This window comes from Equus quagga, chromosome 5 (assembly GCF_021613505.1).
Source record: "Equus quagga isolate Etosha38 chromosome 5, UCLA_HA_Equagga_1.0, whole genome shotgun sequence".
NCBI lineage: Eukaryota > Metazoa > Chordata > Mammalia > Perissodactyla > Equidae > Equus > Equus quagga.
In genome coordinates, this window is record NC_060271.1 from 100157004 (window position 1) to 100173471 (window position 16468).

General features: G+C 55.0%; 1 protein-coding gene across 4 annotated transcripts in view; it reads right to left on the bottom strand.

The window, feature by feature from the left end:
• Positions 1 to 16468, bottom strand: part of TTC7A (tetratricopeptide repeat domain 7A) — a 121295-nt gene that overhangs the window by 60446 nt on the left and 44381 nt on the right. For all 4 annotated transcript variants that reach the window (XM_046661738.1, XM_046661741.1, XM_046661742.1 and 1 more), the window contains 5 exons: positions 14514 to 14592; positions 13538 to 13695; positions 12875 to 12938; positions 3057 to 3194; positions 1449 to 1532 (listed from right to left, as the gene is read on the bottom strand). In XM_046661738.1, coding sequence (XP_046517694.1) covers positions 1449 to 1532; positions 3057 to 3194; positions 12875 to 12938; positions 13538 to 13695; positions 14514 to 14592 — 523 coding nt within the window. The remainder of the gene's footprint in view (positions 1 to 1448; positions 1533 to 3056; positions 3195 to 12874; positions 12939 to 13537; positions 13696 to 14513; positions 14593 to 16468) is intronic.

Below are 16468 nucleotides of genomic sequence, written 5' to 3' on the forward strand. Positions count from 1 at the left end.
AACTAAAGCTAACTTCCATGTGTGATGCATTCTTCTGAGGAGGGGTCCCCAGCTTTCCTCATCTCCTCAAAAGGTCCACAACCCACAGAAGTGGGGAAGTCGCTGCCCTGGCTCTGGGCCTCTCCTCCTGGTCCAAGCTCACTGTTACTAGACTAGAGGCACTTTCTCCGTTTCCAGGAGGCAGGAAGAAGCTGTCACATGCCACTGTGAGCTGTCTGCCTGGGCTCTATGGAAGCTCCAGCCCCACCCTCTCCCCTCCCCTGGCCTCACCTTATCTCTGTTTTGAACTCTCCCTGAGCCTTGACAGGACTGCTGAGCACAGAGCCAGGGTTCACCATATCAGAATTTCAGGATGCTCCAGGATGCTCCGGGAGGTGGGCAATGTGATGGGAGAGGGGGAAGAGGTTTGGGAAGACAAATGCTCTGCAGGCCGAGGGGTCAGGAAGGCTCCTCACTTGAGTCTTGGCTGTACTCCCCTTGGCCCTTCCCACCTGCCAGGCTGCAGCACCTGCTCTCCCTCCCTGGCCGCCCCGCTCCCCTCACCACCCCCCTTAGGATGGGCCAGCATGCTCTCCATTCCTGGAGGAGGCTCCAGCAAGCCTATGAGGGCCCTCTGCGGAGAGACCAGAAATGGCAGGTGGTACAGATGGGCGGGGGGCGGGGGAGGAATTCCCTCAGCCCCACGAAAGGGCTCTGGGTGTTTACAGCTCTTGGAACGATCTGCAAACTCATGCCACCTTATTTCCTGCATTCACGGCATTCTCAGCCTCAACACCCTCGGCACCCAGCTCCGGAAAGGGTTTCCTTTCATGCCAACGCTTAAAATAGAGGCTTATGTAAGTGTAATTCTCATCTGAGGAAAAACCAGGGGGTGCTTGGACAGGGCTTGGTGGGTGGAAGCAGATGCAGTCTGGCGACCCGGGATAAGGTCAGCCCCCGCTCTGCGTGGAGTCTCTCCTGCCCGAGCCCACCACCGCGTCCACCACGCAGTTGTTCCTCCAAACTCCCCTGGGGGAGCTGCTGCTCCGCTGCCCCCAACCCATTCCTCTGGACTCACGGGCAGGTCCCTTCCTGATACCACACTCGGTAGGCAGGACGCGAGCTACAGCCCAGCGGAAACAGTGTTCTCGCCTGGAACCCATGTCCCATCCCTGTCTCGTGTAATTCACCCAGAGAAACGCTACAAGGCCCCATGTGCGCACACATACTCAGAAAAGGCTCATCACCCTTGCACACTGGCACACTCGTAACTCACACATGGATGCTGGATTCACACAGGGGTCTGTGCGTGATCCTCTTGTGCCCTTACTGTCCTGGAGGTGAAAATCAGCTGCTGGGCAACATTTCTGAACCAATCCCCCCGCCCTCCCCTCACCTCCAGAGGGATTAGAGGAGAGCAGAGCCCCCTGAGGGTGGGTGTGCAACCCCCAGCACACCCAGGGCCTTACCTTCCCACACGCCACCATGGAGAGGGCCACTTGGTACCAAAGGTGGAATTCTCCGAACGCAAACTTCATGGCTCGCTCCAGGCACTGAGGAGAGGGAGGTGGTCAGCACTTCCCCGCCAGGGGTCCCACCCTGGTCTTCCCACCCCCAGCCCAGCCCAGCCCCTTCCAGGGTAACCACTGCCCAAGTCACTTTGCACAGGAGGCTGTAGGAGGCCCGGACTACTTGGTTCCCGTCGGAAAACTCCAGGGCTAACACGTCCCTGCCAATGGCATGCTGTGTGACCCTGTGCAAGTCTCCCACCCTCTCTGGCCCTGGATTCCCACCTCCATAACATGTGAGTGATCTCACGGGTGATGGTGAAAAGCGAATGAAATGAGATTTTCGAACGTGCTTTCAAAGTGTGGACATCCAATAAAAAGAATAGCAGTGACATTCATCCTTATTGTGCAAGGCCCTGTTCTCACCTTTTTACATGTATTAACTCATTTACTCCTCTCAATGACCCCTTGAGGTGTATTCTCTCATCAGCCCCATTTCTCAGATGAAGAGGCTGAGGCTGAATGACTTGCCAAAGTCACAGGGCCTGTAAGTGGCAGATGAGGCTGACGGGAGGGCCCACGGAGAGGATGCCGCCCAAACCTAGAGGCTTTTCTTCATTCTCTTGTTCTCCACCACCACTGAGGACATCGCCTGCCCCACAGCCTGTCCAGTCCTGGGCAACCCCGCATGTGTGGCCAGGAGTCACTCTGTGGCCATGGTCAGGCAGGGTTGGGAACAGAGGGGAGGGACCAGATGGCACGCACCTTCAGAGCTCAGTGGCGTGGGTTCACGCGCTGGCTCAGCAGCACTTCCTGTGCCATCTCGGGCAAAAACCTCCTCTCTGGGCCTCACCTTTCTCATTGGTAAACGTGAGAGATCACTGCTTATCCCTCCCACGTTAAGGAAGGTCTCCTTTGAGATAGCACCGTGCATGGTGCCTGGAGCGAGCAGGGGCTCGGCAGATGTCACTGTCCCTCCCCTCAGGAGCCCTCCTAAACACATGGAAAGAGCATGTACTGCCAAGAGGCCCAAATCCCATCACAAGGGCCCCAAATGTGTGTGCCCACGTGCACTGTGGCAGGGGGCAGGAGAGAGGGGCAGCTCAGGACCCGTGGTCCCCCCAGTCAGAGAGGCACACCCCCAGGCACAGCCCACAAGGCGTTGCCCCAGCAGGGTTGGCCCAATAGAAATGGGGGTGTCTGTCGGCCGGGCGGGAGGGGTCCCAGCTCCCAACATACACCCAGCTCAGAACCCTGCCAGAAGAGGCAGTCACAAAACGCCAGTGTTATCCCTGGGAGAAACTGAGGGTGGGTAATTTTCCTCTTGTGCTTCTCTATACAATGCCATGTGTTCTTTCAAAAGAAAAACACATAAAAATATTAGTAAAACCAGAAAACGCCCTGCCAGTGAAGGGCAGCACTGGAGGTGGAGCAGTCCCAAGGCCAGCCTCCCAGGAAATGGGCTCAACCCCCAGGTAGAGGCAGGGATGGGACAGTAAGGACAACTGGTGGCTCCATCTGATTTCCTCTGTGCGCCACCAGACTCCTGGGTGGGTGGGCCGGCCGTACCTCAGAGAGCATGACGTACTGCCCCCTCCTGCCCAGCGTGATGCTCAGGAGGTCGTAGATGGCCGCTGCGTTCTGCAGGCTCACTGCCCGGTCCTCTGCCTGCTCCGGCGCCCGGCTCAGCACCACATCCCGAGTAGCCTGTGGGGGACGTGGTTTGGGAAAGAGTGAGGACAGAAATAAGCAGGTGTCTGTGCCCACAGTGCCCCTGCCTTGCAGGCCCAGCAAGTGTCACCCTTCCGCTGCTGATCCACACTCCCAGAGACAGCCAGAGCCTTTCCCATCCCTACAAACGCCTTCTCAAGAAAGAAAACCCTCCACCCTTAGCTCAGCTTGCAGTAAGCGAGCAGTGGTAAGGACTCAAGCTCCAGGTGGTCAATATTTTATTCTGCAAAATTTCAAACCCGCAGGAACGTTGCAATAGGACCACAGCAGTACACCCAATTGTTAACATTTATCACATCTGCTTTGTCTCTCTACAATATATAATAATAATAATAATGTCAGGGCAACATGACCCTTCACCCCTAAATACCAGAGGACATTCTTTTCATAACCACAACAGAAATGCCAAATTCAGTGACTGTAACACTATTACTGTCACCTAACACCAGTTCATATTCAGATTCTGCCACCTGTCCCACTGATGGCCTTTCTAGTAGTTTACTTTTTCTCATCCCGGGATCCAATCCAGGATCATGCCTTGCATCTAGGTGCCATGTCTCTTTAGTCTCCTTTCATCCAGCAGAGGCCCTCAGCCTCTGTCAGGACAGCGGTGTTTTTGAGGAATACTGGCCAGCTGTTTTGTGGAACCGCTCCTTGTGTGTTTGTGACTGTCCACTCACAGAAGAGATCAGGGGCTTGACTCATGGGAGGGGAGCTCAGGCTGTGGCCCCTCGGTGCCCTCTTCTTTTCCTCTGCGGGTCCCCCAAGTCCCTCTGATGAGGACCCCCCATATCTCCTTCCCATCACCCCTGTGTCCAGCCCAGACCCTATCCTTGACTCACTCCAGTCACAGAACTCTCCTCTCTGTCCTCCCCAAGGAATCTCCCAACACTGGAGGCCTCTGTGCTCGGCGTCCAGCATCCGGGAGTTCAGTAGCTCAGAGTTGCCAGGTGGCTGCTCAGGAAGGGGAGGGGCGAGGGAAACCGTGCTTCAGGAGAGGCGATTCTGTGCAATCTGAAGCGGGGAGCTCTGTACCACCAAGCCTGGAATCTCACCCTCAGGGATTTGGGACCCTCTCGTTCCGTGGCCTGTACCATGCAGTCCTAGTCCCCGCCCCCACCCCTGTACACTCATACCCTGGGGACAGAGCTCAGGCTTGGGAGTAGCTGACCAGGAGTCAGGACACAGGGGGCTCTGAGCTGAGCAGTAACAGGGCAGGGACGGGGTTGGGGATGCACTGGGACCCCCATCTCCCCCTCACCCACACACTCTCTCAGGGCTGTGCCTGAGATGAAGCAAAGCTGGGTTCTGGCCAGATGCTCCTGCTGGTTGCTCCAGCATCCTCTCCTCTCCCATCTCATCTCCCCTTTGCCAAAGGGGTCTCTTCCCAGCATCCTCCTCCCTGTGTAGTGGGGTCTGAACCTCTCCATGTGTTGGGACTCGCCTTCTTCTACTTCCCCACACAGGACCTCAGAGCCAAGAACTCGGCCTTCCCGAGAGTAAAATGGAGTGCTGGCCCTGTAATCCCACATCTCACTGGTCAGATCCAGACAATCCTTTCCGTCTACAGATGGTTTTCTCATCACCCCTCTGGACAGGACTACTACCCCTCCTCCAGGTCAGGAGAAGAGGTTTCCAAGGGCAAGTAGCTGCAGAGGCAGGAGCCCAGTGGCCTTCACTGTAAGCTCTGGATGTGTCCTGCGTGCGAGCCTGAAGCGCATTTCCACAGAAGCTTCTGGAAGCCAGAATGCCTAAGACCCAAGGAAGTGACTCACCCATGGGGGCATTTCAGGCAGTAAGGCGGCAGTGGCCAGGCATGTCCTGACAGCTGCCTCTCCAGCCACAATAGGCCAGGGCTGCCCACCACCCCCACGGACATGGACCAGCCCCAGGAGAGGGGCCTGGGGATGCCAGGAGATCCCCAGAAATGCTGAGCACTGGTGCCAGAATGGTAAACAAGAGTCGGCTAGGAACTCCAAAGGGTTAAGGAAGAGGAGTGGAGAAGGAAAGTGCCAGAGAAATCCCCCTCCTTCCTGGTGAAATCCACCCACACAGGCACCAACAGGAAGAGAGAAGAGATTCTAAGGAGAGGCATGGCAGGAGCTATTTCACTGAGCTGAATGGGGACACAAAACTGGCTCTGTGCCTGGCCATGTACCTCCCCACTCCTCCACCTCCAGCAACTCCCCAGCTCCCCATGCCCAGGGTAGGGCCTGGAGAGGTGCCTCCACTGGCAGCAATGGGGGCATGGGCCAGGGAGGTTACTGACACCTACGGCAGCAGTACACAAGGCGTAGACTGAGCGAAATCTGACCCAGAATTCTGGTAGGAGAAGGTCCTGATGGAAACCGGGGTAGGCAGCCTGCAGGGGTGGCTTTCCTGTGGGGTGTGGGCAGAAGCTTGGCTGGGCACATGCAGGATCTGGAGACCCGCCCATGCAGACCAGTCTCATTCAGGGGCTGGTGAGCAGCAAGCTGTCACCACAGGCCTCAGCAGGGGTTGGCCTGTCCTCGATGTGTAGCCCCTGCCAGACCCCAACTCCCAACCCCCTCCCAGACTGCCCAGGATAATGTCTAAACTCCTTTCTGTGGCTGCAAAACCAGCCTCTTGACCATGAGGCCCTGCCCTCGTGGCTAGCTTCTCCTCCTCACCAACTCCCAAGTCCTCCCCTGGCCACACTGGACGCCCTGCAGCTCCCTGTCCCCACCCTGGCCTGTCTTCATTCCCTGTCAACTTGGATGCCTTCTGGCTCCTCTGTGAAGCCAGGAATCTGTCCCTTCAGTGCTGTCTCTGACTTATCTCGCCAGGCGAGGGAGGGTTCCCATCGTCCTCTCCCAACACCGGGGACACACTCTGGCCCCCCGAAGCCCAACGGGTTCACCAGTTCTTGGACAGTGACGTGTCTCGCTCGACTCTAGACTCCCAGCCCTAGCACAGGCTCACACACAGCGCTCTCCCCGGTCCTCGTCTGTAGAACAAGTAACACACGAGAGAGATTTCCGGGCCTGGTGTGGAAACTGCCTCCTGTCGTCCTAGACTTTGACCTTTAAGAGAACAGTATCTCTGAACTTGTGCCCGGTGTGAGGGAGGGGTGGATTTCCAGCACTGGGCGTGCAGGAGGTCAAAGAACAGGAATGGAGGAGAGGATGACAGCAGCATCTCGGGGCCTGGGGACCGAGCTTCCCCAGTCAGCAGACAGCAGGGAGCATCTTCTCAGGGGTCCTCAGGACTTGACACCTGTGCCGAGAGGGAAGCGTGGTTCCCCAAAGGAGAGCCAAAAGCAGAAGTTTGCCCAGCGGTTGCTATGGCTTTGGGGCAGGGCTGCGGTGACATGCTCCGGGGCTGGCTGGGCAACACCTAAGTACGCAACCATGGTAACAGGGTGGGGTGGAGGGGGAAATGAGGCAGAAAGAAGGAAGTCTTGGGGGTTGATGACAGGGTAGGAATTCATGTGCAGCTCAGGGGCCAGAGCAAGCCTCAGAGGACAGGGCCTCAGACACCCTGAGGCTTCAAGTCCCTCCTCAGGGCGCGCCAGCTGTCCTGCTCGCCCTCCCTGGGCTCACCTCCCTTAGGCCACACAGTGCTCCCAGCTCCATCAGCTGCCTGCCCTGAACTAGTCCCAGCCACACTCTTTCTCTTCCACCATTTAAACGGTCTCACTAGGAAGTCCTCCAGATCAAGTGCAGTGACAGATATGCAGGCACCTATGACCCTTAAAACAACGTACAGACACTAAATATCCTTCTCACCACCATATTCCTTACTAGTCTTGGAATCATGGCAGGATACTCTCCCCTGATTTCTCCCCGCCATAACCTCCAGGCCCACCCCCAGGCCTCCCACCTCTGGGGCGCAGGGCTCTTGTCTAATCCACACATTTAGTCCCAGGCCCAGCTCAGCAGTTGTCCGGGCTCCCAGCCTTGGCCCCTCTGGCTGTCCTCCCAGTGGCAGCCTCCCCTAGACCAAAGGACGTTCACCCCAGGCCTCTCGCAGGTCAGAAGGGGAAAAGCCAAAGAAACATGCTCCTCTCCATCCCCCTCATCCAACAGCTCATGACTGCCTGCAGGACGCAGTAGGGGTCTTTGGACAAGCATCCCTGAAGCAAACATAGGGCCTTAGGAAAAGGGCCGCAAGGGAATCTCCATTTCCCCAGGCGGGCCAGCCCGTTCGAGACCAAAGGCAGGCCGACTCTTGCTCAAATAGACGTCCCTTAGGTGTGTGCCATGCATTTCAGGAGCTGAATTCTCACTGCCATCATCTCATCTGGCCTCACAGTGACCCCAGGGAGGGGCAGGATGAAACCACTGACACCCCCTTTGCAGATGGGGAAACTGGGCCCCCTGAAGGTGAACTAACTTGTGCTAGGTCCCTGGGAGTTAAGGCTGAGCCTCCGACGGCCAGTCCCGGGCGGCTGCACTCCTGCTGCCTCGTGGGCCTCCTCCATCAGCCCCAGTTCCGACCCTCTGCTGACTGCAGGGCCTCGGCCGGCACTCAACTTCACTCCCACCCAGCCCTGTTTCTCCTCTCTAATCCTGGACACACACAGGGTAAGAGATGGAAACGAAACTAACTTGAGGGGCACTTGGTCAGTGGCATTTCATAGTTCTCACAATGACCTTCTCACACACTGTTGTCCTATTTTACAGATGAGAAGACTGAGCGAGGCCTATGGAGGCCAGGTAGGCTCCCTAAGGCATACAAATGGGGGGTTGGGACCCAGAGCAGAACTTAGACATTCTGCCTTCACTCCTTGCCTCTTCCCTTGCCTCCAGGTGCCTCCAAGGAAGTGTCCTGTAGCCTTGTCCGTGCCATCAGAGGCCCTGGGATGGCTCTGCTTGTGGAAGAACCAAAGAAAAACACAGGCTGGGCTTCCCCATCAGGCCCAGGTGCTGTTCTTCTGCAGAGAATCAGCTTCCTGGGCAATGAGTCCAGGGCCCCGCTCAGCTCTGCCCTCAGACAGACCATCTCCACCCACCAGGGACCCAGCCTCAAGGCCTGCCGCAGACCTTCCACAACAACCACCCTGCAAAGGAGTCTCCTGGCAGCATCCGCGCCTGGCGCTTCCCCTCCCTGGAGGATGCTGTCATGTTCCGCTCGTGCTGTCGTCCTCCACCAGCAGACATAATTACCACCGCTCTCGGGCTGCCAGTCCACAGAGCCAAGAAATAACAGGCTCCGTGACATGTCCCAGCCAGCCAGCCAGCGACCTGGGCCGGGCCCACGCCAGCCCCCGCTCTCCTGCCGCGTCGGGCTCCTGCGGCAAATATCACAGCTCCTCCTGCCAGCCGGGGGAGAGGCTGTCCCACCTCCGCTGAACCGAGCGTCCTCAGCCGGCAGCGTTCTCAGACCCTTTACCATCGCAGCACAGCAGAGCAAGGCCTTGTGTTAGAACTACCCAGGTGCCAAACGCTGGAACTAGCTGTGCTCATCTGCCAAGACCCAAATAGAATCTAGCCCAGGAAGCACTTTTTTTTTTTAACCGACTGGTATCCTCAAACCAATTTTTCTCCCAACCAGATCCAAACCTAAATGTTTTCTAAAATGACCGAGTCAGAACCAAGTATTTACCAGGATGAAATGAACACGTGCTGAACATCCACAATGTACCAGGCACCTTCATGTTCGTTTTCTCACTTAATCTGCCCAAACCCTGCAAGAGAGGCCTTATTAGCCCCATTTTACAGGTGAGAAAACTGAGGATCAGGGAGGTGAGAAACTCGCTCAGGCCGCACAGGACGTGAATGGCCAATTCAAGATTCAAACTGCCGGGTGCCTGCCATTGGGCATGGCACAAAGTCAGTTTATTAACCTGCAGGGACCCAGTACCCAGAGGCTCCCCAACCCACCTGACCCTAGCTCACCCCAGGCCTCAGTGCCTTCCAGTTCCCATGAGCCTGACACCAGCAGCAACTTCTCCCCCAGCTGAGTGAAACAGGGACCCAAGGATTTGGTTTGCTGTAGCACATATTTTCATGTCCCAGATTGGTATTTTAGAAATGGCCAACATTCCCGTAGCTTCTGGTTCCCCAAGTGTTTGAGAAAATCAGCCTGGTTTTGATACATGGTTCTTCCAAAAACTAGAATATGCATTTGGGGTTCAGCAGATCGAGGTAATTCCTTCTGATTTGGGGACCAGGATTTCCTAGAGTCCCTGGATACCTACTCCACTAGGCAGGAGTCCCCCTGGGACAGGGGCTAAGATTGAATCACTCACCACTATCTCCAGTGCTATCGGAGCTGCTCAAACAACACTGGATGGATGGACAGATGGTTAGATGGGTGGGTGGGTAGCTGGATGGATTTTAAAACGCCCTTTTGGCTCCAAAACTCAAAACTGGATCCAAAACACAAATCTTCAACCAGTTATAGTTCATATCCCTTGCATTTCTGTGAAAGCATGTGTAAGGTTTCTATTTCCCTCTAGAAAGACAAAGACTCCCCCATTCATTCTCATCACTCAGTCAGCCGGTAACAAAAACCATATCCAACATACATCCCCACACCCAGACCCCATGCGGGCTACTCTGCTGAGTTCCAAACCACAAAATAGGGGCTGACGTGCCTAGGAAACCTGTAAACACCATTCCTGGAGCAGCTGCTCTGGCGATCCTGGAAGTGGAGAGCTGTGATGATTATGCTCCTGGGCCGGCTGTGCTGGAATAGCTTTTCCTGAAGCATAATGAATTCTGCAGGTCTTAGGGGAACCCAAGCAACAGCCATGGCCGCCAGCTGCTATTCTAGAGGTTTCTCCTTATCATCTGCAGCCAAACCCAGCCAACATCAAAGGGAGATGAGGAAAACCCCGCAGATAACAGAGGCCAGGCTGAGCCTCAAGGTTCAGCTGGCGGGGTCAGAGCAGGAGCCTGGGAAGCTGGCACAGTGGCGCCCACACCTGATGAAGAATGTGACCCGCAGAGAAGGAGGGTGTGAAACAAGGGCAAGCGAGAAGTCAGAGGTGGTCTGGTCACTGAGAAACTGCTCTGAGCCACAGCGGCTAGACCCAGGTGGAAAGCTAAGTCCAACGCCAACGCTCTCCTCCAAATTCCTGAAGTTTCTAAATGTGTGACAGGCTGGGTGTGAGCAAGAGGAAACAAGCCAGCCAGTCCTGGAAGAGTGCCTCCTCCCAGGGACAGTGTCCCGGCGTCTGAGCACTTCCTCTGCTCTGCATGCTACAGGGAATTCCCAGGACACTGCCTGGCCAGCTGGCCTGGACCCCCCTAGTCTCCTGGGCAGGTCAGACAGCCACACAAAAGGGAAAGAGCTGCTTGAAAGGAAACCACATATTCAGAAAATTCACCTTGGCTCCAAGTGTGGACCACCGTTTAGGAAAAGGCCATTCTCCACCTTGAGATATAGGGCAGCTTGAGGGTTGGGGCAAGGGGCTGAGGGGAGAACAATCTTAATGGAAAGGTATCTGAACTCTGGTCCTGGGCACCCAGGTCAAGCAGAGGCTAGAGAAAATGGCTTGGGGAGACGAGCCCCGCCTCTATCCCTGCCAAGGAGAAAAATGATGACCATTCTCATACTGACAGGCATGGCCCTGTTTACAAAGCCCATCCCGAGCCCAGTCTCATCTGATCCTCAAAATTAGCCCCTTCCCCCTTTTACAGATGAGAAAACCGAGAATCAAAGCAGATGGTAAGAGTAGAATCAGGACTGCGACCCAGGCGCTCAGGCTCCATGGCCTGTGTATTGCAAGCTACCTGGGGAGATGGACGTGATTCAAATCATGGCTGCAAGGATTATTAGTGTGTGACCTTGACCAAGACATGTACCTGTCCTGGACCTTACTTTTCTCATCTGTGAGATGGGAACATAGTATTAGACTGAACCATATGGAACTGTTATTTTTCACATGGCTCAACATAATGCCACTTATATGAGATAATCAGCTTGGAACCTGGCAGAGAAACGATCTAAGAAACGTTCCTGTTTTCACCCTTTTACCTCTCACCTGTGGACCTCACTGTAACCCTAAGCACAGGAAGGTGACAATAATGACCTGTGTTTCCTGAGACAGGTGACTTTAGCACAGTCTCACCAGAGGTTGTAGGTGGCAAGATGACCAAGTGAGGTGTGTGCAGGGCCAGGGAGGGGGTATGGTCTACGCTGAGGTGCCGTAATTAGAAACTGAGGTTCAGTCTGTGGTCAGAATGAGGGCCCTTTTTCTGTGAAAAGCACACTGTGAAAAAGCACATTGCTTCCTATGAGTCAGATCTGGCACTTGTCCACACTGGGCTAACCAGCTAAATGTCCCCTCCCCAAAGCAAACACCTCCCCTTCACAAGCACACACTTGCACACCTTTCAGGACCACACCCTGGCCGGTTTGCACTCGGGATCCAACTGTCCACGCCCCTTCACGGGAGCTCTTCAATCCGAATGGACCAGGCCTGGCTGAGGAAGGACACAATCTCCCGCCCCCAGCCCGGCGTCCCTCCTCCTGTCTCCCTGGCAGGGGACCTGTTGAGCCAGAGGCAACCCACTGACCAAAGTTCTCTAAACAAGCCCTGGCATCACATGGTCCTAAGTGTCCAAAGGAATACTCATTTCCAGTTATTCACGGACCCAACTCATGGGGTCTTGGTTTCTTAACCTTCACTTCCACACACTGCTCCCAGATGCCTTGTTTTAAAAAACCTAATTTCCAACCTGGGGGTTCACAGCTCACAAGCTCTGAAGGGCCCTTCCGTTAGAGGACACCCCACACCACCCCATGTGGACAGCTCCCCCGCACCTAGTTTCTGCTTGTCCTGCCTACCCCTCCTCCATCGCCCTCAGACCAGATGAAGCCATCATGCATCTCACCTCCTCCTGGACCACCCAACCACACCTCCTTCACTGATCCTCCAAAGCCCACGTGTGTGTATGTACATGAACGTGTGTGTGTGCGCCTCATCTCAGGGCAGAGGAAATGGGTCTTGTGAAAAAATCTAAAGAGCATTCCATGCGTGCTTTTTCCAGCACACCTTACCCACTCTGCTTTATTTTCCATGGCACTCAAACTCTGACACCAGGATATTTTCATAGTTAGTTAATTTATTGCCCACCTCCCTCACTAGAATGTATGGTCCACAAGGGCAGGGACTCATCTCTGTTTTGTCTGCTGCTGCGTCTCTGGCATCCAGAACATGGCCTGGCACAAAACAGTTGTGTGAATGAGTGAATTCCTTCTGCAGGCACTTACCTCTGTGAGTTACTCTCATCTGACAGGTGAGGAAACTGAGGCTCAAAGGGATTAGGCAATTTGCCCAGGGCCCTCAGCCAATGAGTGGTAGAGCCGGAACCTGAATCCAGGCCTTCTGCCTTGAAAGCACACGCTCCCTCCACTCCCTTACATCAGTCACAGAACCTGGCACAGCGCTGCTCAATGCATACTACTGGCTTGCTGATATCACCTTTTGCAATCCCAGAAGAGGTAGGTGGGGACTCCTTAGCTCAGTCCCTATTCCTTTGGGAGCAGGCTCCAGACCCCCAAATGCAGCCTTGTGCACCAGACCCAAACCTAATGAGTGAGCCTCACCCCTCTGCGGGGAAGCAAATCCGAGAACCCGACTTCAGGGACATCCCTGGGAGGCTGAGCTCAACGAGGACCTAGTGGCCTGTGCCTGAGCCCCAGCCCTACCCCACAGGGTGGAGGAAGGCCCTGGAGCTTACCATTGACTCACTGATGAGCAGCAGCAGGAGGGCTTCCTCAATGTTGTCCTTTGGGCAGTAGAGGCTGAAAGACACAAGTACAGGGCCCTCAAGAAGTAGCACAGCACCGGACACACTGGCCCTTCTGCCCTGGAGTCACACCAGCCCTGGTAAGGTGACCCTCTCCTGCATAATTCACAGGCACTGGATACCACCTGCAGCTCATTATCGTGTCTCAGAGTTTTGGGCCTGAAAGGCTGCGGTGGGTGGGAAGCCGGAAATACTGCAGATGCTCCAGGGAAGGAAATGGCTCTTCCAGCACCCAGTGCTGAGTGAAGCAGCGGGACCAGGAGCAGGGAAGAGAGAGAAAGAAGCTCTGCTGGGCCCGTCCCAGACCCCACCTTCAATTATTGGCACTAACAAGAGAGAAGGTGTATTAAGACTATTAGGAAGGCAGGTACTCCCCAAATAATTTGTGTGGCCTTTGGAACCCTTACAGGATCCTCCCCGCAACCCTCTCCCCGAGACCTGCCTTCTCTAGTCTATTTGGCTCCTGTTGATACCGAAGAGCCTGCCCAGCAGTGACCTGTGGTGGCTGGAGGAGAGCGCGGGGCAGAGAGAGGGGACCCAGCAGGATGGAACCCTGGGTGTGGCGTGAGACTGGCGTGATCCGGCAGAACTTACTTGTCTCCTTCGTAGAGGTGAGGTTTCCGCAGGGCCTGCGTGATGAAGGAATTCTCCTCCTTGCTCATGAACTCAGGCAGTGGGTGGGACAGGGGGCTCCAGTAGCACTCCTCGCTCAGGGAGTGCAGCAGGACCCCTGCCAGGTGCTTGGCGGCCATCTGGCAGAGAGGGAGGAACTCAGACCCAGGCACACGTCGGCTCTCCCCTGATATGGCCTAGAGTGCCTTGCACTCACCACCCAGCCTAGTCTGCCTGCCTGGCAATGTGCTGCCCCTCCAGGGGGCCCACCACCCCACTCCCAAGGAGCCCCCTCGCTTCTCCATGTCTCCAGCACTGAGGCTACCCAACCCCTTCTGTTGGCCTTTGATGGCTCCTACTTAATCCTTTATCCTCTCCTCTCTCCCAGACAAGAGGTGCCTTTCCTCCTTCTTCTGACCCCATGGAGCCCAGCACAGCTCTGAGGATTCAGAGGCCCTTGCAGAGCACCAAGCCACAGGCACAGGCAGCTCTCTACCAGGTATCTTTCTGATATTTGACCGAATATTCTAGACTGAGAAGCAGCTGTGGCTCTGATTGGGGGTGAATGAAAGCCTAAGAAGGCAGGCCTGAATCAGGGCAGGAAAGCAGAGTCAAGGGTATTTACTAAGATCATAAACGAATCCCTAAGAAGGAGCACACCACTTTGCTAGGAAAGGATGGCTGTAGTATTCAACATGATCTAACGCTAGGGGCTGTCTGCAGGGCTGTGATGAGAAAGACGCTGAGGATGCTTCCTAGGCTTAGTGGGAAAGATGCTGAGACTGATTAACAATGTCTGCCACAAGCATGGATGGGCAGAGTAGAAGCTTGCATGCGGTACATTGCCATCCCTGATGCAGGGGCTGCCTGCTGGGACCTCCGTTGTCTCCCACTGAAATCGACCCCTGAATAAACCAACCACAGCCAGCACCCAGCCCTAGGGCCTCCCATGTGTTACCACTTTGAAGTTCTGAGTTGCTTTGGTCTCCACCGTCCGTAGGACCTCCCGGAGCTCTCTCATGCCTTTCACGATGTTCCTATTGGGAACACAGCAGAACCAGGGTCTTTACCAGCCTGGTTCCCACGAAGACATCCTCATCTAACCTGCAGACACTAGGAGAAGCCTGTCTGACTTTTACTTGAAAACATTCCATAATTGGAATGAAATGAAAGGTCAGAGCTGTAACACCAGGACCTCAGAGGGCCAGGACATCACCGATCAAAGAACAGAAGAATCCTTCCCCCGCAACGTCTCCCGGAAACTCAGGCTTCCAGTCGCCACCAGAAGGGAAGTAAGATTGAGTATTTCAAACAAGATGTTATCTTGGTTTAACAGACCTGGGCTGGGGTCAGACTTTCTGACCTGAGTCGGCCTCAAATTCTCCATCTGCATCTACCACATCTAGTCAAGACTAGAATCCAGCCTCACCTCTTGGTCCCTTCCACCAGAGCCCTAGATGGGCCTGCATCACTGGGCCTGGATGACCACATAACAGTCTCACCCCCCTCCAGTCAGCCCTCTGCACCTTGAAGTAGTTTTCAAGCTTTTTAAAGTGTGACCCATAGTAAGAAATACATTGGACACTGCAACCCAGTATACACATCCACCCTCCTTATATAAAGCTGAAGTTTCTTGACGCATTACTGATCTCACTACGTGCAGTCCACTCTGATATTTTCTATTTGATGTCTCCCCTTATTCCTCTTTTTTAAAATGCTGGTTGTAGCCCTCAGCCCTCTAAGCAGACCTTGTAACCCACTGACGGCTTGTGGCCTGCAGACTGAAAAACTGCTCCCGCTGCCCCTTGAGGAGTCTACCCGACATGCAAAAGTCATCTTGTTCCTCCCCAGGGTGGCCCCTTTATCGTCGGTGGCCCCAGGGCTTACAGAATCCAGTCTAGGCCCTCAGTAGGGTGTCCTGGGGCTATCGAATCTGCCCCTTGCCTCCCTCCCATCTCAGCTCCCACCACTCAAGTCCTTTCTGAACAACTCACCACAGTTCCCTATGTCAAAGCTTGGCACAGGCTTCTCCCATGCCTTAAACAGCCTTTCCCCTATTCATCCTTCAAAACTCCTTCCAACATCACTTCCTCCTTGCAGCCTTCCCAGACCCCTCCCCATGCCCACCCCTACTAACCGTGTAGCTCTTATACCCTATTAATTCCTCTTCTGAAGCAAGCACGACACTGTGTGGTCATTTCCTGTTTACAGGCTGACCCCTCAGGTTCTGTGTGTCCCCCTGAGGGCAGGGCTCCTGACTTGTTCCTGAAGCTCAGCCCCAGCACAGCTCCTGGCACACGGCTTCTGCTGGGCAAATGTCAGAGGACTGCCTTTCTTATTTGCTCTGGGGGTTCCCCGGATTATAGTACACAAGGGAAAGCAGAGGCTGCCGGGCCAGTAAATTTAGAAATGAAAGATCAGAGAGAGTGAAAAGCCAAAGCTGGCCACAGGAAAGCCACATGAGCCCACCCTGCAACATTCATGCACAAAACAGACTCCTGAGGGCATTGGGACCTGGAGCTGTAAAAGGACAGGTTTGTAGATCAAGTCCCTGCCTTCTGGGAACCTTTGGTTTCAGACAAGCAAGCCCCAGACATGCAAACTACCAATATTATAAACACAGACCCTTGTTTGTAGGGCTGAGAATGGAGACTAACACTCCCGGGACAGAGTCAGAGCCAGAACGACCTTCCCTAGTCTACCCAGAGCTTCTGAAGAGCTGGGAGGGGCAAGCAAGACAGGGCACCAAAGCACCCTTAGAGACGGTTCAAGTCTGGGCACTGCTACTGACGGGCACATGGCCAGGGAGGCTGGCTCACCTCTGTGGGCCACACATGGTCTCCTGCTCTGTAAAATCAGGCCTTCAGTTGGGATCAGTGTCTCCCAGACTTCTGTCATCTGCACACCACATTT